At 48.5% G+C, this 23,628-nt stretch overlaps 1 protein-coding gene across 2 annotated transcripts in view; it reads left to right on the top strand.

The window, feature by feature from the left end:
* Positions 1–23,628, top strand: part of GSG1L (GSG1 like) — a 272,892-nt gene that overhangs the window by 174,793 nt on the left and 74,471 nt on the right. For both annotated transcript variants that reach the window (XM_024233794.3, XM_002826267.6), the window contains exon 3: positions 3,331–3,483. In XM_024233794.3, the coding sequence (XP_024089562.1) occupies positions 3,331–3,483 (153 nt within the window). The remainder of the gene's footprint in view (positions 1–3,330; positions 3,484–23,628) is intronic.

Genomic DNA, 23,628 nt, shown 5'->3' with positions numbered 1-23,628 from the left:
AACATCCAGGCTGCCAAGAGCACATTATTCTCTTACAACAATCCAAGGAATTGCCCAGGAGATGTGATATTTTGGTAGGGGGGAGAAAAAAAAGAAAAGAAAAGAAAAGAAAAGAAAAAAAGGGAAGAAGAGGAAAAGAAAAGTTTTCTGAAACTCTAAAAGGGCTGTTGCGCTAGGAATGATAGTGGGTGTTTCAGCATCTGGGTTCTTCGTCAGGGAGCAGGTAGGGACTCAGAATTTACTGTTCATTTGTTTTATTTGATAAATAATATTTCTTGGATGTCCCCGGGACATTCCAGATGGAAAGAACAACTTGTGTAAAGGCAGAGAGCTAGAAAAGGATGTGTTTGACAAGAAAAACTGAAGATAAGGACTTCTGGTTGTGATGGAAATTCTCCTCAAACTGACATGGGCAAAGACAGAGAATTAATTGGTTCATGTGATTGAAAGAACAAAGGACAGGCAGCCTCAGGCATGGCTGGATCTAGGGGCTCAAACAATGTCATCAGGATGCAATCTTCCTCCATCTCTTGGTTCTGCCTCCCTTGGCACTGGGTTCACTCTCAGGAAGGCTCTTGCCGTCTGGTGATTCAGTCAATTCCATCTTTACATCCTTCTAGCCTCAAACCTGGTAGAAATAGAAGGCTTCTAGGGCTGGGCGTGGTGGCACATGCCTGTAGTCCCACCACTTTGGGAGGCTGAGAGAGGATGATCACTTGAGCTTAGGAGTTCGAGACCAGCCGGCGCAACATGGTGAAACCCCCTCTCTGCAAAAAATATAAAAATAAGCTGGTCATGGTGGTTCATGCCTGTAGTCCTAGCTACTCAGGAGGCTAAGGTGGGAGGATCGCTTGAGCCCAGGAGGTGGAGGTTGCAGTGAGCTATGATCACACCATTGTGCTGCAGCCTGGGTGACAGAGTGAGACCCTGTCTCAGAAAGAAAAAGAAAGAGAGAAAGAAAAAGAAAGAAAGGAAGGAAAAAGGAAAGAAAGAAAGAAGAGAAGAGAAGAGAAAAGAAAAGAAAAGAGAGAGAGTGCTTCTCTTTCCCAGTAGTTCCTGCAAAAGTCCTGAGGTTGAGTCTCATTGAATAGACTTGGGTCATGGGTCCATGTCTGACTGCCCATGCCTGGTCCGTAGTTTTTTCTCTAAAACGTGGGTCTTGGGGGACCACATGACTAGTGTGACCTGGAAGGCAAGCCATGGGGACGTGTTCCTAGTTCCATCTTCTATTTGCTACTTCTTCTTTCAGAAATCATATGTACCCTCACAATTTCATTTCTCCCTGTTGACTCTATCTCTAACCTTGACCTCATCAAGAGCCCCTGGGCTGTTATTTCCAGTCCCCATTGGATACATCCTCATTATGTTCTTCTAAAAAAATTGTAATAGTACAAATGACTCCAGCTCTTACTATGTGCTATTCATAAGCTCCTTACATTGCTGCGCAACTGAATCCTCACATCACCACAACACTGCAAGACAGGCATTATTACCCCATTTTATTTTTTTATTTTTTGAGATGGAGTCTCGCTCTGTTGCCTTGACTGGAGTGTAGTGGTGCTATCTCGGCTCACTGCAACCTCCGCCTCCGGTGTTCAAGTGATTCTCCTGCCTCAGCCTCCCGAGTAGCTGGTATTACAGGTGCATGCCACCATGCCTGGCTAATTTTTGTATTTTTAGTAGAGACGGGGTTTTACCATGTTGGCCAGGCTGGTCTCGAACTCCTGACCTCAAGTGATCCATCTGCCTTAGCCTGCCAAAATGCTGGGATTACAGGCATGAACCACCGTACCTGGCCATTACCCCCATGTTACAGATGAAGGAACTGAGGCATAGAGAAGTTCACTCCTGAACCAATGACTGGAGTTGGAGGGACATGGCACTCTGACTGGCTAGACCTGAGTCATGTGCCCCAGCATGGAGCCCAGATGTGGGTCAGCTGCAAAGAAACCATGTAGACAGAGAAGAAAGAGGCTCTCCTAGTAAAAAGTATGCAGGAATCATTATAATATGGGTAGGAAAAACAGCAGATGTCCCTAAACTAGATGGCAAATGATGGTAATCCAATTTGGACCAATTTGTAGGAAAAGGGAGCTGTGCTATCTCAGGGAATACAAAGAACGTTTGAACTGCCAAACTACTGGAAGGACAGGAGTGCAGGTGGCCTTCAGGAACAGGTAGAACCAGGTGCTCACGTGGTCAGAATGCTCAGACTCTCATCCGAATTGCTCTTTCCTGGTCTACTTCAGCGGTTCTAAGGGCAGGTTCCTAGAGGAAGACTTTGATTGGTCAATTATAAGTCAGATGATCATACTGGACCAATCAGCTATGCCAGGAGGGCAGGACCTCACCAGAACATGGCTGACTGGGAGAACCACAAGGTTGAAGTGTGGAAGTATCACTGGTGGGTTCTAGAAAAAATGTGGAGTAGGATACAGGGCAGATAAAATTGTAGGTGTACCTTGAGGGCAAGCCTGCTGTGTGTGTGAGGTGGCATACTTAGAGCTACAGGTGGCCAGGTGTGGTGGCTCATGCCTGTAATCCCAGCACTGAAGGAGGCTGAGGCAGGCAAATAGCTTGAGCTCAGGAGTTTGAGAACAGCCTGGGTAATATGGCGAGACTCCATCTCTATAAAAAATAAAAATTTAGCTGGGTGTGGTGGCGCACTCCCGTATTTCCATCTACTTGGGAGGCTGAGGTGGTAGGACGGCTTGAGCCCAGGAGTTTGAGGCTGCAGTGAACCATTATTGCACCACTGCACTCCAGCCTGGGTGACAGAGGGAGACCCTTTCTCAAAAAAACCCCACAAAAACAAACAAACAAAAAAGAACAAAACAAAATGTATAGTTGGAGGTAACACAGAACCTCGCACTAACTGGCCTAACAATACAGCAATTTATCTCATGAAGCCCAGAACAGGGCAGCTCCCAGGGCTGTTGATTGGTCTGATGAGGCCATTGTTCCATCACTCTTCTCTGCGTCTACAGTGTCAGCTTCACCCTAAACTGGTGGCGGCAGTCTGGCTCTCAGTGGTGATCATCTAATCCATGAGAAAGAAAGGTAGCCCTTGGTCCAGCCACAGGATAAAAGTTCTTCCCCAGTAATGGGCATCCAGAGAATGCTGACTTAAGCTTTGGTCCCTGAGCTGGCCCCTGCAGACAAGGATGAGACAGCCGTGACAGCCTTCCATCATCAATCACGACCTCCCCCAGAACCAGGGTCTATTCTAAAATGACTCGGTACCCTCTGCTGTTGTGGAAGGAATAGGCACAGGGTGAGTCCATCTTGGGTGGCCCCTTATCTCACGGCCTCTCTGCCTCTGTTGGACAGGGGTCCTGTGGCTGTCTGTGGTCTCCGAGGTGCTGTACATTCTGCTGCTGGTGGTTGGCTTCAGCCTCATGTGTCTCGAACTCTTCCACTCCAGCAATGTCATCGACGGGCTCAAGCTCAATGCCTTCGCGGCTGTCTTCACGGTGCTCTCAGGTAAGGCATGGCCGGTCCCGTGGCCTCTCAGAGCAGAGGCGAGAAAGGGTGCTGCCCTTGGAGTAAGCCCTGGTTGTACCAACTGGGAGGCATTGGACAAATCGCTTCTCTTCTGCGAGCCTGAGTTTTATCATTTGTAAAAAATGACCAATGCATATTGACTGAGCATCTAATACGTGCCAAGCACAGGACCAGGTACTAAGGTTATAGTAATGAACAAAAGCAGGCAATCCCAGACCTCAAGGAGCATAACATGTGTGTGAGGGAGAGGCAGGTGAATTTGAGATGTCTTCAGGAGATCAGTGCCACATGGTCTGTGATGGATTGGATTTGCAGCGTCAGGGAGGGAGGTGGTTGTGCAGAATAGGCTGACTGTGCCGCCTTTCCCTGGGTTATAAAAGAGAAGCCACTTTGGGGTGGAGGGCACATCGCTCCTCTTCCTGAGCTCATCTGGCTTTGAGAACTCCACGTGGAGATGCTGCATTGGAAGTCGAATGATCAAACACATCCGGAAGCTCAAGGGCAAGTGTGTGTTGGGCAGGGATTGTGGGGAAAGGCTACAGAGCCACGGATTTTGAGGGTTTCAGGAAGAATGGGGCAGTCAACTGCATCATAGGACTCAGGAAGATGGAGACAGATGATTCCAAGCAAACACTTAGATTTGGTGGGCAGGTGCCCAGGGTCGCCGCAGTGGATCCAGGTCATCAGGGGTTAAGCTGGGATTACGCAGGAAGGGAATAAAGGAAGCCTATAAACTAAAACATCAGGAGGCCTGGCAGACAAAGCAGTGGCTTGGCTGTGTAAGACATTTGTTCCTAAAAAGTTGAGTGTAAATTGAATTTCTATAAATTTAATCCTATTCTTCATGCGTTGGAAGAACTCTCTATTTAATGAAACCAAAATGATGAGCCTCTTGGTACGGGAAGAAATCTCTCCTAATTGAGGTATGTACATTTGACAGAGGAATCTTTCAAAGAATAGAGCTGCATTCAAGAAATTAGAGCACACGCCATAGATCAAAATGTGCCAATCTGTCATCCCCAGGATGTGGGAAATCCAATCATCACTGTAAAGAAAAGAAGAAAAATAGAACAATTGTCACAACACACAGACAATGTGGGATTTGGCCTCCATGCACCCCATCCCCATGCACCCCATCCCCAGCTGTCCAAGGACGGAGAGCTTATTCTTTTTTTTTCCCCTCCATCTTTTATTTATTTACTCAACCAACATTCACCGAAGGCCTAACTGGACACTGTGCTTGTTTGGAGGAGTTGAAGGAAAAAGACTCGATCCTTGCCCTCATGAAGCTGTTCTCTCTCTCTATTATTATTATTATTATTTTTTTTTTTTTTTGAGATAGGGTCTTGCTTTGTTGCCTAGGCTGGAGAGCAATGGTGTAATCATGGCTCATTGCAGCCTTGACCTTCAGGGCTCAAGCAATACTCCCATCTCAGTCTCCTGAGTAGCTGGGATTATAGGCAACCCCTGTCCCCCCAACCATGCCCAGCTAATTAAAAAAAATTTTTTTTTGTAGAGATAGGGTCTTGCTATGTTGCCCAGGCTAGTCTCCAACTCCTGGGCTCAAGTAATCCTCCTGTTTCAGCCTCTCATAGCACTGGGATGACAGGCGTGAGCCACCACGCCTGGCCAAGTTCGTAATCTTGTGGAGAGACGTGTTCATCAGACGATTCTAACATGGTGTGTTGACCTCTATGGACTGGGTGTGTTAACAGCTCTGCAGGAGGGGCACCCACATTTGCCCCGGGGGTGGGGATGAGTGGGGTGGGCATGGGGAAGGCAACGTTTGAGTGAGACTTGGAAAATAAGTAAGAGTCTGCTTGGTGGACAACTTGAGGAAGGCATTCCAGGTGGAGTGGACAGCGTAAGCAAAGGCCTGATGATGCGGCATATTCTGGGAACTTCACATAGCTCAGAATGGTGGGAAGACTGGGAGTAGGGAGAGGAGGAATGTTGAGAGATGAAGCTGGAGAGCTTTGTGAGGGTCTCAGTGCTTTATAGAGGTCTTTGGATTTTACCATATAGGCAATAGGGAGCCACTGAAGAGTGTGGAGCAAGGGGCAACATGGTCAGGTTTGCCTTTGGGGATTGTATTAGTCCATTCTCATGCTGCTAGTAAAGACATACCCGAGACTGGGTAATTTATAAAGAGAGAAGTTTAATGGACTCACAGATCCACATGGCTAGGGAGGTCTCACAATCATGGTGGAAGGCAAATGAGCAAAGTCATGTCTTACGTGGTGGCAGGCAAGAGAGCGTGTGCAGGGGATCTGCTCTTCATAAAACCGTCAGTTCTCGTGAGACTCACTATCAGGAGAACAGCATGAGAAAGACCCGCCCCCATGACTCAATTACCTCCCACTGGGTCCCTCCCATGACACGTGGGAATTATGGGAACTACAGTTCAAGATGAGATTTGGGTGGGGACACAGCCAAACCATATCAGGGATGATCTCTCTGGGTTCAGGTTGGAGCACAGATGAAGTGGAGCAAGAATGGAGGTGGGGAGGCCAGTCAGGAGGCTGCGGGAGTCATACTGATGCAAAGCAACAAGGCCCAAGTGAAGAATGGGTGAGGACAGGGACAAGTCCACCATGCAGGAGGTAAAGTCAGCGGGGCTTGGGGACTGGTTAGGAGAGGCAGGTGGGAGTGGGTGGTTAGGGGAAAATAGAGTCAAGGTCAAGGGTTTCTAGCTTGGAGTGCACAGAATTCAGGAGGTCCATGAACCCATTTTGGGGAAATAACATCTTTATTTTTCTAACATAAAATTAACTGTCATTTAGCATTTCCTCCAACAAATCACAGTAGTGGGGATGAGACCCATGACATAGTCACCAATAGTAATCTGTACTTTTCATGAAATCTCACCACAGCTGCAGCTATCTCAAAATGCACTCCTTCAAAAGCATGATACTTGGCCGGGTGCGGTTGCTCATGCCTGTAATCCCAGCACTTTGGGAGGCCGAGGAGGGTGGATCACGAGGTCAGGAGTTCGAGACCAGCCTGACTAACATGGTGAAATCCAGTTTCTACTAAAAATACAAAAATTAGCTGAGCATGGTGGCGCACACCTGTAATCCCAGCTACTTAGGAGGCTGAGGCAGGAGAATCGCTTGAACCCAGGTGGTGGAGGTTGCAGTGAGCCGAGATCACACCACTGCACTCCAGCCTGGGTGACAGAGCAAGACTCCATCTCAAAAAAAAAAAAAATAAAAGTATGATACTTATTAAAGTTTCCACTGAATCTCATTTCATATGTTAACAAAATGGCACATAAATTCCTATACAACAATTTGTTTGAATATATTGCTAACTGTGTTTCAATGTAATTGATTTCTTCTGTACTATGTATTTCATTTTATCTAGTGGAAAACATTATTCTGAGAAGGGGTCAGATGGTCAGAGGGCCCCTGACCTGGGAGATCCCTCGGCTGTCCTTTGGCTTGGAATAGGGTGAGCAGTGGTCTAACCAAGATGGGGAAGAAGTGGAAGGGGCTGGAGGGGAGATGATCAGTCTGTTTCAGACAGTTTGGGCATGATGTCTCGGGGGGCAGGCATCCAGTCCCCTCTCCTTCATCAGAGGGTTCATCTCTCCTTTTCTTCCCCTGCACCAAGCATGAAAAAATCTCCATTTTTCCAAGCATGCAGCTCTTCCCCCAACCTGCTCACTCCAGCCACACAACAAAAGTTTGTCGTTGGCCTCAGGCAGCCACCACCAGTTCTTGCAAGCAGTCTCCTCATGGGGCAGGAGGTGGGGGACTCTCCTCTACCTCCAAGGGCTTCTCAAAGTTTCTACCCCTCAAGAAAACAAATAAACCAAACCAGGTTTCCTCCTAGTGGGGAGACCCACTGTGAAAGCAAATAAGATTGTCTCCATAATTCCAGGCAGATAAACAGTCCAGGCTCAGGGAGGTTAATTGACTTGCCCAAGGTCATGCAGCTAGTCATTGCAGAGCTGGGATTAAACCCAGCTCCAGTTGGCTTCAAAGCCCTGTGCTCTTTTCACAGACTCACACTGCAGGAGTGACCAGGTGGAAGGATGAAGATTTTAAGTCTTCAGAAAACAGTAACTGAGAAGTATGTAGCATCCAGATGATGGAATAAGACTGAGGTAGCAAGTGGTGGAGAGAAAGGATTTTGTATTCATGCCCGGGAGAAGATAAACAGGAGAGACACAATATGAGGAGATAAACTTTGAGGTTGCTGCTGAGAGCTGGGCGTCTGGCCAGGAAGACACGGGAAGCTGGTCTTTAGGGAGCCCCTTGGAAACAGGGCAAGGGGTGGTGAGGGGCTTGGAGGAGGTGGACAGGGCTTGTGCTCTGCTCCTGTGGGAGGGAAAGTGCTGCTTTCTGTCTAGGAAGAGCTGGCAGGCAGGCTTGGGCAGAAGCCAGCAGCCAGGTCCATCTGGGGAGAGGCTGGGCTCTGACGTCTGCTGGACCAGCTCAGCCCAAGGTCAGTGCCTTGGTAGAGAAAGCAGAGACTGGGGCAGCCCTTCCTCTAACCAATTACAGTCAGCCCTCTGCAGCCATGGGTTCCGCATCTGTGGATTCCATCAACCCAGAGGGAAACCATTTGGGGAAAAAAAAAAAGCAATTAAAAAATAACAATACAACAATAAATACAATAAAAATACATAAAATAATAATACAATAAAAATAATAAATAAAATAATACAAATTTAATAACAATACAACAACTATTTACATATCATTTACATTGTATTAGATTTTACAAGTAATCTAGAGATGATTTAAAGTATACAGGAGGATGCATGTAGGTTAGATGCAAATATTAAGCCATTTTCTAAAAGTTAAAAAATTTATTATTATTTTTAAAGACAGGGTCTTTCTCTGTTGCCCAGGCTGGAGTGTAGTGGCACAATCACAGCTCACTGCAGCCTCGGCCTCCTGGGCTCAAGTGATCCTCCCACCCCAGCCTCCTGACTAGCTGGGACTACAGGTGCGTGACATCATGCCCAGCTAATTTTTTAATTTTTAATTTTTTTGTGAAGATGAGGTCTTGCTATATTGGCCCAGGCTGGCCTTCAACACCTGTCCTGAAGCAATCCTCCCTCCTCGGCCTCCCAAAGTGCTGAGATTACAGGCGTGGGCCCCAAATTATATCAGGGACTTGAGCATCCTTGGATTTTAGTATCCACGGGGAGTCCTAGAACCAATCCCCTGTGGATACCAAAGGACAACTGATTTATAATTCATTCACTCATTATGATTAATCACAATAGCCAGAATTGACTGAGATGTGATAAAAGCTCTCTCCTTTGACCCAGTTTGAATCAGGCCCCTCTGAGTCCTCCTTCTGACTAGACCCCAGTCTTGGGTTCTGTCCTTGGTCCACTCAGTCTCATTTTAGCAAGAATCCTGCTGGATCCATGTATCAAAACCCCCCCACCCTTGATATCTGATCAAATTCCTCCTCCCTCACCCCTGATTGTGTTGTCTCCCTGGCCTGCCTTCAGCAAAACCCTGTTGAGTCAGTTTAGCCAGAACCCCCTTACCCCTGATGCTTCCTCATAGTGATTTTCATCTGTGAACCCCACCCTGCTCCTTGGCTATGAATCCCCACTTGTCCTTGTGTTCAGAGTTGAGCCCAATCTCTCCCTACTATTGCAAACCCCCACGGCAGTGGTCCCTCTTGAATAAGTCCTCCTTACCGTTTTTACCTAAAGTGTTTGGATAAGTTTTTCTTTAACAGGTTGGGTGTGATGGCTCATGCCTGTAAACCCAGCACTTTGGGAGGCTGAAGGCAGAAGATCACTTGAGGCCAGGAGTTTGAGATCAGCCTGGGCAACATAGTGAGACCCTGTCTTTATGAAGAAAAAAGAGTAGCCGGGCATAGTGGTGTGAGCCTGTAGTCCAGTCCCAGCTTGATATGGTTTAGCTCTGTGTCCCCACCCAAATCTCACCTTGAATTATAATAATCTCCTCATGTTAAGGGCGGGACCAGATAGAGGTAACTGAGTCATGGGGGAAGTTTCCCCCATGCTGTTCTTACGATAGTGAGTGAGTTCTTAAGAGATCTGATGGTTTCATAAGGGCTTCCTACTTTGCTCAATACTCATTCTCTCTCCTGCCGCCATGTGAAGAAGGGCATGTTTGCTTTCCCTTCCACCATGATTGTAAGTTTCCTGAGGCCTCCCAAGCCATACAAAACTGTGAATCAATTAAACCCCTTTTCTTTATAAATTACCCAGTCTTGGGTATGTCTTTATTAGCAGTGTGAGAATGGACTAATACACAGCTACTCAGGAGGCCAAGACAGGAGGATCCTTGAGCCCAGGAGGTTAAGGCTGCTGTGAGCTATGATCATGCCACTGCACTCCAGCCTAGACAACAGAACACGACTCTGTCTCTCAAAAACCATTTTTTTTTCTTTAACAGATGCTACTATGCACTGGCCCTGGGGTAAGCCTGCCACATGTGTTAATCTCTTTACTCCTCCTATAGCATTATGTTCTTTCTACAGAAAACTGACTTGCCTGCAGCCACATAGCTAGTAATGTATTGAACCCTAGAGTCTGCCATGGTGAAGTGCTCTGAGCAGGGCTTTGCACCCAGGACTTCAGGTTATTATTGTTATTATTATTATTCCTAGCTGCCTTTGAATAAACTGAGGGACAGATCTGGCCCCAGAGTCCAGCACTTGCAAAATGAGGCTGGGGCAATTTGAAAAGATATCAAGGGTGGGCAATTTTCAAGCCTGGGGCCCAGGGGCCCAGGGGCCCCTTCAGTGAAGGGAGAAAAAGGTCAAGTCTGTCTGCCCACTCAGTGTTGCTGGCAGCAGAGGGTTATATAGGAAGGTGGCCCCCCAGGGCTGAGGGACAGGGTGGGGGAGGGGCAGGGGAATGGGAAGTTGGGGATGGTGACTTCTGGCTCCCTTGGTCACCTTGTCCAGCGGGCACAGAGCTTGGAGCTCATGATACTTCTAGAGACCCATGAAATGTTTACTTTTGACTTCTTTTAAAACCAGAAGAAAAAAAGAATATAATAATAATGAAGATATAAAAATGAATCTAGACAGGGTCATATTTGTCTTTATACCATTACTGTCATAAAAGGTAAATCTTAATACATCTTTTATGGAGGAACAGGTCTACAATGGCAAAAGTGCCCAGGGCCCATAAAAGTCATAATGTGGCCCTGAACTGGACCACGGCCTTTCTAGTGCTTTCCCAGCAGAGCAAGACTAATTCGAGACCAGGGATGGCTCTGGCTGCCCATGTTCCCACTCCCCCAAGTCTTGTGACTTGGGGAGAGATGTTGGGGAAGACAGGGCTCTGCCACCCTCTTGCTCCCCAGTGGCCAGGGGCTTAGATCCAGAAAGGGCTGTGAGCAGGCTGGGCAAACCTGTTCCTCCCCCAGCTCCTCCAAAAATTGAGGCTGATCCACTAAGGAAGAAAGAGAAAGTTGTTTGGAAAATTCCTGCACAGTCCGGCTAACTGTGGGCTTTCAGGAAAAACAGCACTGGCACAAAGAGAAATCTGTCGATCTCCGAGAAATAATCAGCCTCATGGAGAAATCAGCAAGCGTCTATTTTGTTACCTAAAGAGAAAATGAAATTTCACAATAAAACCCAGATTACCAAAGACAAGGTAACTCTTTGAAATCCGAATTTCAGGTGCCATCTTAAGAGTGTGGACCGAGTTGAAGAGCACACTCTTCTATGGCCTGCGGGGTGGGTGCCACCAGTGTGTTTTGGACAGGAGTTTGGGGACCTGGAGGCCTGGGGGCCGAGGGGCAAAGCATACCAACCTCACTCCACTGCCTATACCCACATCTTCAGGAACTAGGTTGTGAGCAGGCACAGTGCAACTCCCCTGGGCCTGGTACCAGTGCCAGGAGCCAGGCAGCATGTAGCTTCTCAGGAAAGCAAATTTGCAGAGCCATTTGCCTTACAATCTCATCTGTGCTGCCTTTTAGGAGTAAATGTGAGCCATGAGCTGACTGAGTTTGCCTTTTTCCATCGGCTGCCAGGAAGCTCAGATCTAAGTTCTGTGTTCAATTATGACACCTTCCCCCAAGCAAGGCTTCCTTCCTGTTACACTTCTTAATTCCTTGGCATTTTCTTGGAGCTTACTCTTATTGTGGTGACTTTTGGTCTTATGCTTCTTCCTGTAAACGGCCACAAATTATCTTAGGACAAGTTTGCTGGGACCCTAATTCCACCAGTCACCCCTGCCACCTTCACCTGTGCTGAAAGAATCTCCCACCCATAACCCCTTCTGTTCAGTTTCCCTGGCCTGGCAGACTTGGTTTCTTGCTCATAGCTTAGAGGGCAAGTATTTTTGTGTTTGAAAATGCAGAGGGTCTAAGTCAGAAAGATGAATATTTACATATTATTAAAGATCTTTTTATTTGTAAGTGACAAGAACCTGATCAAATTAGCTGGAGGGAAAAAAGGGGATCGTGCTGGAAATCTATTGGTTCAGTAATTGAAAAGTGGAGAGGCTGGGCTTCAGGCACAGTTGCATAGAGGTGATCATGCAATCAGGAATCTACATCTCTAAACTCTGCCTTCTTCTGTGTTAGTATCATTCTCATCAGGCCCTCTCCATGTGGAGAGGATGGCTACAAGTAGCCCAGGCTCATTTAAAATTCTAGAGGTAGAGAGAGCTCCTTTCCAAAATAGTGTCTGCTTGGAGTTTTGTCCAAAAAGGACTATAATTGGACCAACTATGTTCATAGACTCATTTCTAAACAAATTACCATGCCAAAGGATGAATTACTCTGATTAGCCAGGTTTGGTTGGGTCTGTTGGCATGCCCATGATGTGGGCTCAGTCATGGACCAAGCAGGATTATCATGCAACAGTAGGCAAGTGGTTGCCAAAATGAACTGCTTGATACAAGCCCAAATGTGTTGTCAAACTGGGAGATTATCAGAGTGTCCAGAGTGGAGCCGAACGATCCAGTGCCCCAGGAATGGCAGAGGTCTTATTTTGAGTTTCTCCAAAGCAGACCCCAAGATGAAGATTCAGGTGCAAGCAGTTTCTTTAGGAGGTGATCTTAGCAAGTATGGTGGGAGAGTGGAGAAGGATGCCAGGAAGGGAGGAAAGACGTTAAAGGGAGTATGGACAAGAAGGTAACCACTGTGGGCCACTGGGGCTCAGTCCCTCATGGAGGCTGAGTAGAGCACACCCCAAAACTGTTCACTCAAGGGGTGAGAAAGCAGTGATATTTGCTCACCAACTTCCATCCACCATTAGTTTAGGGTCACTCCTGAGACATTAACTCCCCATAATCTCCAGCCTTCTCCACCGAAGAAAGCAAGTCTTTGAGGAAAGAAGTCACCAACATGCATGGGAACTGCCTAACCAAAGCCACAGATGATGCCTGGCATGGGCCAAGGAGATATAGTTGGAGGCAAGACAATGTCTGCCACAGAAAGTCAAGTCAAGACAAGGGGGGCATTCTGACACCAGCTGGTCTGTGATGATGCAATTCTGATGCCATCTTCCCAGAGGCCGCATCACACTCCACAGGCTTAACGCACGGTCCTCAGCAAGACTGCCCCCACTTCAGATGCCAGCTGCAAGTTCAGGGGTCCCCAGGCCACTATCACTTCTGACCAACTGGCTACAAATACAAGGCTTCAATAATTCACTAGAATGATTCACAGAATTCAGAAGTCACTCTACTTAAGGTGACAGCTGTATTATAAAGAATACAGATCAAGACCAGACAAAGGAAGAAACACATAGGGCAAGGTCGGCGAGGGTCTTAATGCAGAGCTCCCATGCTGTCTCTTTGTGGAATCAGGACACATCACCCTCCAACACATCATGTGTTCACCATCCAGGAAGCTTGCCTGTTAGCTGGGCATGGTGGCACACACTTATATCCCAGATACTTGGTAGGCTGAGATGGGAGGATTGTTTGAGCCTGGGAGGTTGAGGAGGCTGCAGTGAGCCATGATTGCACCACTGCACTCCAGCCTTGGTGACAAAGTCCCTGTCCAAAAAAAAAAAAAAAAAAGGCTCTCCTGTGCTTCAATGTCCAGGGTTTTTATTGGGATTTTATGACATAGGCACGATTGATGGAATCATTGGCCATGTCGATGTGTAGATGATCTCAATCTCCAGTCCCCTCTCCTCCTTGAGGTCAGGCTGGCTCAAAGCCCCAGCCCTCTAATTGCAAGGCTGATCTTTTTAGTGACCCCCCGGCAGCCCCCATTTTGAGTCCTCATCTCATCTCACCAGCATCAAATCTGATGTGATTCAAGAGCCTCATGAATAACAAAGACACTTCTATTACAGACTTCAAAGGATTTAGAGTGTCCCTCCTGAAGCAGGGACAAGGGCTAGTCAAATTGTTTATTATACAACAAGGGTCCTGGGTGAGGAGACAGGAGCACATATCTGCAGTTGAGCTGTCACCTGCTCCCCTCTCCCAGCTATGTTCAGTTTGGGGCAACTAGAGCCATTGACACATTAAGGGAGAGGCCTGGGAAGTCTCCCCTGTTTGGGGACTAATGCCTTAAGCATTTGCAATAGGGCTGGGCCTGCTTAGCTTGGCCCTCTATGGGGAGTCCCTGTGTGTTTTAGATGCTACAGATTTCACCCCTCTGTAGCCACCCATTTCACCCCTCCTTTCCCCAAGGTAGTGGACCAAGCTGAGTCTCTCCAAACTCAGTCTTCTAAAGCTAAGGTGGCCAGTGCTATTCTTATCCCCGAGCCCAGGTGTGCAAGCAACACTTCAGCTCTTTCATTTCTGGATAGGACCTCAATTTTAATTCTAAGCCCCCATCCCTCTGGGCTGGTAGAAGATTTATCTTCAGAATTTTTTTGATGTTTTCTCCCTTCCACCTTTGCTTGCGGCTGTGCCACCATTTTTGGCTCTTAATGCAACATCTGGCAAAGAGGGGGTGGGGTTTGATCTTTGTTGTTATCATCTTCATCATACAGGTCACAGTGCCCAGTCTGAAATCCTTGGGTCTAAAAGTGTTCTAGAATTCAGAACTTTTTAGATTTTGGAAGGTAACATAAGACATAGACTATCCATTCCATCACACCCCACCAGCAGCTGGGGCAGAACCCTATAATCAAATCCATTCATATTTCTGCTGTAAAACACATATGCAGGCTGGCAGGGGCTGATAAATCAAGACAGTAAATAGCCTCACATCCATCCAGGTCAGGCTTATGTTCCAAAGAAGTTTAGGCCAAGTCAGGTATTGTGACCAGATGAGTTGTGAAAAAACATTTGGATTTTAGAACTTCTGGGAATTTGAAATCACAAACAAGAATCATAGCACCAATAGCTCACATTTATTGAACACCTACTGTGTGCTGAGACATGACCTCTGTCCAGCGCTATTGTTACTGGAAAGGGGTCTCTTGTCCAGACCCGAAGAGAGGGTTCTTGGATCTCATGCAAGAAAGAATTCGGGGCGAGTCCATAGAGTAAAGTGAAAGCAACTTTATTAGGAAAGTAAAGGGATAAAGAATGACTACTCCATAGGCAGAGCAGCGGCATGGGCTGCTCAATTAAGGATACTTAGTATTATTTCCTGATTATATGCAAACCAAGGGGAGGATTATTCATGAGTTTTCTGGGAAAGGGGTGGGCAATTCCCAGAACTGAGGGCGCCTCCCCCTTTTAGACCATACATGGTAACTTCCTGATGTTGCCATGGCATCTGTAACCTGTCATGGTGCTGGTGGGAGTGTCTCTTAGCATGCTAATGAATTGTAATTAGCATATAATGAGCAGTGAGGACAACCAGAGGGCACTTTTGTCGCCATCTTGGTTTTGGTGCGTTTTGGCTAGCTTCTTTACCACAACCTGTTTTATCAGCAAGGTCTTTATGACCTGTATCTTCTGCTGACCTCCTATCTCATGCTGTGACTTGGACTGCCTAACCTCCTGGACATGCAGCCCAGTAGGTCTCAGCCTCATCTTACCCAGCCCCTCGTCAAGATGGAGTCACTCTGGTTCAAATGCCTCTGACACTACAATGGTAGGTGCTCTTATTGTCCCCATTTTATAGTTGAGAATACTGAGGCACAGGCTTAGTAAGTGGCGATTTTGGCTTCAAGGCTCATGGGCTTTGCTATTAGACTGGTCCATGTAGGCTACTGCTGGCCGTCCACATCCATATGGCCCCTTCTGGTCCCCAGGGGCTCTTTGCTGCTAGGACTGGACATGAGATGGGAGAATGAGGCTGGTAACTTCCGTACGCATGGTCTCCTCACTCCAGACTGGGGGGTCTCACATCTAATGCCCAGAGCGACCATGGAGGTGACTTAAATGAGTGCAGCTGCCCAGATATAATACAGCAGGGAATACGGCAGCAGAGGTGAACTTGAGAGCTCATATGCATGGCATTCGAGGAAGACCAAAATCTGTTTTCTTAACTCCTGATTTTTAATTCAAAAAATTTTAGACAGCTTTATTGAGGTATCATTTACATATCATGCTTAAAGCATATAATTCAATGATTTTTAGTAACCATTAGCATAGCTTAATTTTAAAATATTTTCATCACCCCAAAAAGAAACCCCATGCCACTTGCAGTCACTCTTCATTTTCCACCAATCTTCCCAGCCCTGGGCAACCACTGCTCTATTTTCTATTCCATCAGTGTGCCTATTCTAGACATTTTCTATAAATGGATTTATAGAAGATAGGATCTTTTATAACTGGCTGCTTCCATTCACTTCACACACTTTCAAGTTTCATCCATGTTGTAGCTCGTACCAGTACTTTGTTAGTTTTATGGCTAAATAATATTCCATTGTATGGATTGACCACATTTTCTTTTCTTTGTTTTCTTTTTGAGACAGGGTCTCCCTCTGTCACCCAGGCTGGAGCACACTAGCACAATAAGGGCTCACTGTAGCCTTGGCCTCCCTGAACTCAGGTGATCCTTCCACCTCAACCTCCTGAGTAGCTGGGACCACGGGTGCCACCACACCTGGCTATTGTTTGTATTTTTTGTAGAGACAGGGTTTTGTCATGTTGCCCAGGCTGGTCTTAAACTCCTGGGCTCAAGCTATCTGCCTGTCTCAGCCTCCTGAAGTGCTTGGATTACAGGTGTGAGCCACTGCGCCCGGCCCCAAATTTATTTATTTATTTGTCTGTGCCCAATTCCCTGGACCAGGTTTTCTCCACCTCAGCACTACGGACCTCGTGGACCAGATTGTTCTCTGCTGTTGGGGGCTGGCCTGTGCATTGTGGGGTGTCCAGCAGCATCCCTGGCCTCCACCTGCTACATGTCAGTGGCACCCCCTCCCCAAGTCACGACAACTCGGAACTTTCACGGGGGAATGTTCAGAGACAGTGACTCCGGGACTGGCTGGACACAGAATCAGCAAGACTGCTGGTTTGGGGTTGGGAAAGGGGAAAGTGAGGTCAGGTCATGGCTGGACTCGGATGCCAGGCTAGGAAGTGTGGGGGTGCAATGAGAAACCACCAAGGGCTTTAAGTGAAGGAGTGACAAGTTCAGGGTGAGTCTCACAAAGACTGTTGTTGGGGTACAGGAAGGGCCGGCAGGGCCGGTACAGACTGGGGAGCACGGCCAGGAGGTGACTGCAGGTGTCTGGCCACAAGGAGATGGTGGCAGAGGGAACGGAGGACTGTGGATGGGCTCCAGAGAAGCAGAACTGGCAGGACTTGATGATCCACAAACTGCAGGGCAAGGGTGGGAGTCATGGAGGATGCAGATGCCAGGCTGCGACCATGATGGGGAAACAGGGGAGTCATCCCATGAGGGCAAGAGCATTGAAGGAGGACAGTAGTGCATTCTGGGCGTGTGAGGTTTGAGGCAGGCCCTCCTGCAGGAAATACTCCGTCATCACATCTCAGTCTCTGCAGGGCTAGGAGGGCGGGGAAGGGAAAAGAGGAGAGTGGAGGGCCCCTGATAAGGTAAGAGACGGAGCAGGAGATGGGAGGCAGAGGAAGACGATGAACAGGCCCCTGAGACAGAGGGAGACACACACTTAAGGAGAGAGAGAAAAGAACAGAGAGAGAGAGATGGATGGAGACAGACAGAGAAGGAGAGAGAGATGGAGGGAGACAGAGAGAGAAAGAGATGGAGGGAGACAGAGAGAAAGAGAGAGTGATGGAGGAGACAGAGAGACAGGAGAGACGGAGGGAGACAGACAGAGAGAGAGAAGGAGAGAGAGAGATGGAGACAGAGACAGAGAAAGATGGAGAGAGAGATGGAGGGAGACAGAGACAGAGAGAGATGGAGAGAGACAGAGAGAGATGGAGAGAGAAACGGAAGGAGACAGAGACAGAGAGAGACGGAGAGAGAGAGGGAGGGAGACAGAGAGAGAAGGAGAGAGCAATGGAGAGACACAGAGACAGAGAGAGAGAAGGAGAGAAGAGATGGAAGGAGACAGAGGGAGAAAAGGAAAGAGAGATGGAGAGAGGCAGAGACAGAGAGAAGGAGAGAGAGAGATGGAGGGAGACAGAGAAAAGGAAAGAAAGATGGAGAGAGGCAGAGACAGAGAGAGAGACATGGAGAGAGAGATGGAGAGAGACAGAAACAGAGAGAAGGAGAGAGAGATGGAGGGAGACAGAGAGAGATGGAGAGAGAGGGAGGGAGACAGAGACAGAGAGAGATGGAGGGAGACACAGACAGAGAGAGATGGAGGGAGACAGAAACAGATTGATGGAGAGAGAAAGAGACAGAGAGAGATGGAGAGAGAGATGGAGGGAGACAGAGACAAAGAGAGAAGGAGAGAGAGATAGAGGGAGACAGAGAGAGATGGAGAGAGAGATGGAGGGAGACAGAGACAAAGAGAGAAGGAGAGAGAGATAGAGGGAGACAGAGACGGAGAAGGAGAGAGAGATGGAGGGAGACAGAGTCAGAGAGAGGAGAGAAATGGAGGGAGACAGAGAAAGAAGGAGAGAGAGAGATGGAGGGAGACAGAGAGAGGAGAGAGAGATGGAGACAGAGACAGAGAGGAGAGGGAGTGAGGAAGAGAGAGAGGAGGGAGAGAGATGAGGGGAGACAGAGAGAGGAGAGAGAGACGGATGGAGACAGAGACAGAGAAAGAAGAAGAGAGAGATGGAGGGAGACAGAGGGAGAGAAGCAGAGAAAGATGGAGGGAGGAAGAAGGAAGTGAGAGACAAAGGAGGAACAAGAGAGACACAGGGAGCAAACAGCAGCAAATGGGCCGACATTTACTGAGCACCTGCTATATACCAGCCCATCATCAAAGTGTTAATCCTATGAGAGGGAAGGCCACTGACTCTCCTCAAAACCCCTTTGCAATTCCAGGAGCCTTGAAGGCCCTCCTTCTTCTGTTCTCTCCACTTCCATAACTTGCACTCACCTGTAGCCTTTTTCTTACCTGTCCAAGGAAGGTCCTAGAATATCAGAGGAGAGCTGAGCCCATTCTCAGTGAGGAGCCCCATCAATGCAGGAGACCCCCAGCTCTGGGAGGACGGGAGGCCCTGAGCCCTGCTCCTACCTCCTGGCTGCCGCACTCACATCTGCCTTCCTCCTTCCTTCCCTCCTCCCCCTGCCTCTTAGTGAACACATGCTGGCCTTCCAAGCCCATCTCCAAGCTCACCTCCTCTTGGAAGCCTTTCCCCAATCCAGGGAACACAGACCTTTTATCTCCTTCAGGCCCTTCTCGGAGGGTGAAACTCAGATGCCTTGAGTGGCCTGGGAGGGAATGTGGATGAGTGAGCGAGCTGGGGATATTGCGGGAGCTATGGCAGAGGGCAGCAGACGGGCAGACGATGGCACCACTGAGGGGCTTGGCAGCTGCAGGCCCTCATGAAACGGCCCAGCTCCAGCCTAGCTCCAGCTGAGGGTTGTCGAGAAGAAATGTGGACCCAGTGTTGCCAGAGTTTCTGATTTTTTACAAGAGAAGCCAAAACTCCCATATTTTAATGGAAATCCTCCAAATTTTTAAAATGTTGGCACCAAAATATCATCTTTTTTTTTTACAGCTCTTGCCAACATCTGCAGGTTCGATTCAGCCCGTGGGGTGCCAGTTTTAGATGGTAGCTGGATCTATTTCTATTTTAGCATTTGTAATAATTGATTTCACGTCACTGTTTATGTCACTCTCCTCATTAGCCTTGGAGGAATGGCCTTGCCATATTTACGGCCATATCCCCTGTGGCTGGCCCCATGCTTTGCATACAGAGGATGCTTAATAAATGTTAGTTAAATGAATGAGTTGGAGTGTTAGAAGCAAATCAGTGGCCTGCAGAAGGGTCTGAAGATTCTAGAAGGGGATCAGGACCCGTTAGCTGGGGAGGGAACAGTCACTGAGTCTTCGGGAGGTGAGACAGATGGGGCAGGCCCCTGTCATTTTCCCCTTCCCGGCTGGCCATTAGTGATTTAAGTACCGCCACATCCTTTGCATGTTGCTAGAAGCCTGGGCTGGTGGAGTCTGCAGGCCATCGGGCCTTTCATACAAATGAGCCTGGCCCCAGGCACAGGGCCAAGTAGAAATTGGGCTTTGGGGAGGTGGGAAGAGGTAAGAATTTTAATAAGTTCAATAAAAATTGGAAATAAAACCTACGCTGGAGGAACTGCTGGTTTCTGGCAGTTTTAAGGGACTTAGTGGAGTGAGTGTAGCAAGGGAGGCTGGGAATTTCTGGGCCTGGTCTGGCGAGAAACGCAAGGAGGTTGGGACGGGACTGCTAGGCCCAGGCTCCGACTCAGCCGGAAGGCTGGACTTTGAGGGGCGTGGCCAGGAAGTGGCTGGCCTCAGGGGGCGTGGCCTCAGGGGGCGTGGCCTCAGGAGGAAGCCGAGTGGGTGGGCGGGGCCGCCGGAGATCCTCAGGGTGGGTGCGCTGCAGGTACCCTCCTCCTGGTGGCCAGTAGAGGGCAGCACAGGCATAGGATCCAGCCCCCCAGGGAGTGGGTTGCGTGGGGAACCCAGCAGGGAAACCGAGGCCAAAGCCCTGTCTTAGGGGAAAGGCTGAGCTCCTGGAGTCTCTGACACACAGTGAGCAAGGGCTCAGTGGGGAGAGTCTAACTCCTGTCTGCCCAGCGGCCGGAAGTAGCCAGGCTCTGAGGACCACCTGCCACAGCTCATGGGGCAGCGCTCACTGATCTGCCCTGCCCCTGAGCAATAGAGGTGGGAGCCAGGCCCACCCTCTGCCTCCCAGTGGTTCCCACCTCTTTGTCAATGTGCCAGGTCCTTTACTCAGGCATCTCATCCCCATTTTAGAGATGAGGAGAAGGAGGCTCAGAGAGGTTAACTAACATGCCTGAGGTCACACAGCATGAGTGGGAGAGCTGGGCTGAGAGCCATGCAGTGCTTGCCTGCATAAGCACTGCGTCACCTGCTGTACGCTGAACTGAGCTTGTGCATTGATCTGGGTGGGCGTCTATTCCTGCCCCTCGTCCTAGATCATGAGTCTTAGGGCAGGACTTGGTCTATCTGGGTGATCCCTGTATCTCTAGTACCACAGACACCAAGGTGGCCTCTGTAAATACTTGTTGAAGGAATGAGTGTTACAGAAGCTGTGGTAGGAGAGGATTGGAAGACACATTTGAATCTTTCTGCCACTTCAAATAGGCACTCTCTCCTGGGCCAGGGTGGGCCACTGGTGGGGAATGCAGGGGGGTTGGCGTGAGCTGCACTCATCAGCCTGAACCCTCTAATAAATGCTCCATTGTAGGTCTAGAAAAGTGAAAGTGAGGGCCGGGTTTGGTGGCTCACGCTTGTAATCCCAGCACTTTGGGAGGCTGAGGTGGGAGGATCACCTGAGGTCAGGAGTTCGACACCAGCCTGGCCAACGTGATGAAACACTGATTCTACTAAAAATACATAAATTAACCTGGCATGGTGGCACAAGTCTGTAGTCCCAGCTACTTGGAAGGCTGAGGCAAGAAAATGGCTTGAACCTGGGGGGCGGAGGTTGAAGTGAGCCAAGATCACACCACTGCACTCCAGCCTAGGTGACTGAGCAAGACTCCGTCTCGAAAAAATTAAAAAGAAAAGTGAAAGTGAGAGCCTGCATTTGGGTAGCGGTGGAGGGCAGATTGCTCAGGTGTGGATCCTGGCCTCAACACTAGGTGTGTGCCTTTGGCCAAATTCTCCATCTTTCCGAGCCTCAGTTACTTACCCCTTCTCCAAAGTGGAATAACAGTCAGACTACTGGTGGGGTTGTGCAGATTAAAGGAGTAAGCACATATAAAGTGCCCAGCACAGTGCTTGGTACATGGTTGGCTCTGAGGATGATGACTGTAACAGAATTGGTAATATCGTGGCAGCACTGAGACTTTCATGGTATTTAAGTATGTAACGATTTGGTATTACAGTGACACTGTATGTAGTTCATGTAACGGGAGAGGGGGTGTGGACAAGGTCAGTTACAGAAAGGGAAGAATGTATCTGTGTGTGAGAGAACAGACAGAGACAGGCAGAGAGATATACAGGACATACAGAGATATACAGAGAGGCAGAGAGATATACAGAGAAAAACAGAGGTGGGAAATAGAAAGAGACACAGGAAGGCAGAACTAGAGAGAGACACACACAGAGAGAAACAGAAACTAAGAGTGTATTTGGCCAGATGAGGTGGCCCACAACTGTAATCCTAGCACTTTGGGAGGCCAAGGTGGGAGGATCACTTGAACTGAGGAGTATGAGACCAGCCTGGGCAACATAGTGAGACCCCATCTCTAAAAAAATAAAATAAAAAATTAGCTGGGCATAGTGGTGTGCACCTGTGGTCATAGCTGCTCAGAAGGCTGAGGCAGGAGTATCACCTGGGGAGTCTGAGGCTGCAGTGAGCCGTGATTGCACCACTGCACTCCAGCCTGGGTGATAGAACAAGACCCTGTCTCAAAAAAAAAGTGCATTTACTACCAGTGATTAGGGCACAAACAGGGCACAAACATATATATATATAGAGAGAGAGAGAGAGAGAGAGAGAGAGAAGCATCCCTGCTCTGTGGTTGACATTTATCTAGTGCGGCCACTTCCACCTCCACTCCCCACCAGGTGGCAGTTATTTGAATCCCCCAGGGCCTGAGAAGGCCTGTAGGGCTCCCAGCCGGGATTGGATCTCAGGTGATGCTGGGGCAGGGGACACTTCCCAAGGTGACCAGGACAGTATCAAGCCAAAGGAACCTGGGGATGATTCTTAGTCAATCCAGGAAAACACACTCCAAGGACCAGGTCAGGAGTTGGGTGACAGAGGGCCAGAGGCCTGGTAGACCTAGAGCACAGTGGGATTGAGGTTGGGGGAAGTAAGGGACATCCCAGGAGGTGGCTGGATTGGAGCCCAGTATGGTCAGGAGCCCAGAGTGTGGAGGTGAGTTGGACTGGCTCACAGAAGAATGCGTGGGACTGGCGCCCACTCGGTCTCATGCACCAGACATCACAGCTGACTCCAAGTCTAAGGGGACCTCACAGCACAAACCTGTCTCCCAAACCAAACCCTGAGCCTTGTGGCAGGGACCACATTCTGTTCATCTCTGTGTTTCTGGAGCCCAGTAGGACTCAGTGGGAGCCTCTGTGAATGTTTTCAGATGAAGGAATTGCTGGGTAGAGTTGTGATGTTGGAGGAGGACCCACACATGGCCTGGGCTCCTTCCTGTGGGCCAGAATGCAACCAGCAGGGAGGGCCCTGGACCTGGAGAGCAGGGTTTCATCCTCAGCTTTGTAGGCTGATGTCCAGAGCTTTCCTGAGAGTTCACACGAGGGCTTTGCAACCTCCATTTTGCTGCATCAAAGCCTGTTGGGTCTCATGTCTGGGTTCTGGTTGTCTCATGTCCAAGGGGTGGAAACTTGTTCAATCTGAGGCAAAACCATATTTTTCTAAAGGTCATTCTGTAATTTCATCTCTCAATATTTCTCCTGGTGGCTGCAGGTGGGCACAGGGGAGAGCAGCCACCTTTGAGAAGATTAAGTCTGGTTGATGACTTTGGCTTTTGGGGATTTTGCTGAGAACTGCAGGGATGTGGCTGTCTTAGGAGAGAGGCAGTGAAGGGCTGTGTTGAGCCCAGCCTCTGACTGTCTCCATGTCATCTCTATGTCATAGTGTTCATAGTGGATTTCTAAGCTTTTTGCCTTGATAGCATCCTTTTTCCCTTCTTCAACTTAGAACACAATGATTTTCCTTTGGAAACTATCTCTTTTCCACTCTCATGCCATGTTTACTGCACCACATCTCACTGCAGA

This window comes from Pongo abelii, chromosome 18 (genome assembly GCF_028885655.2).
Source record: "Pongo abelii isolate AG06213 chromosome 18, NHGRI_mPonAbe1-v2.0_pri, whole genome shotgun sequence".
Lineage (NCBI taxonomy): Eukaryota > Metazoa > Chordata > Mammalia > Primates > Hominidae > Pongo > Pongo abelii.
This window is presented reverse-complemented; position numbering and strand designations above follow the sequence as displayed.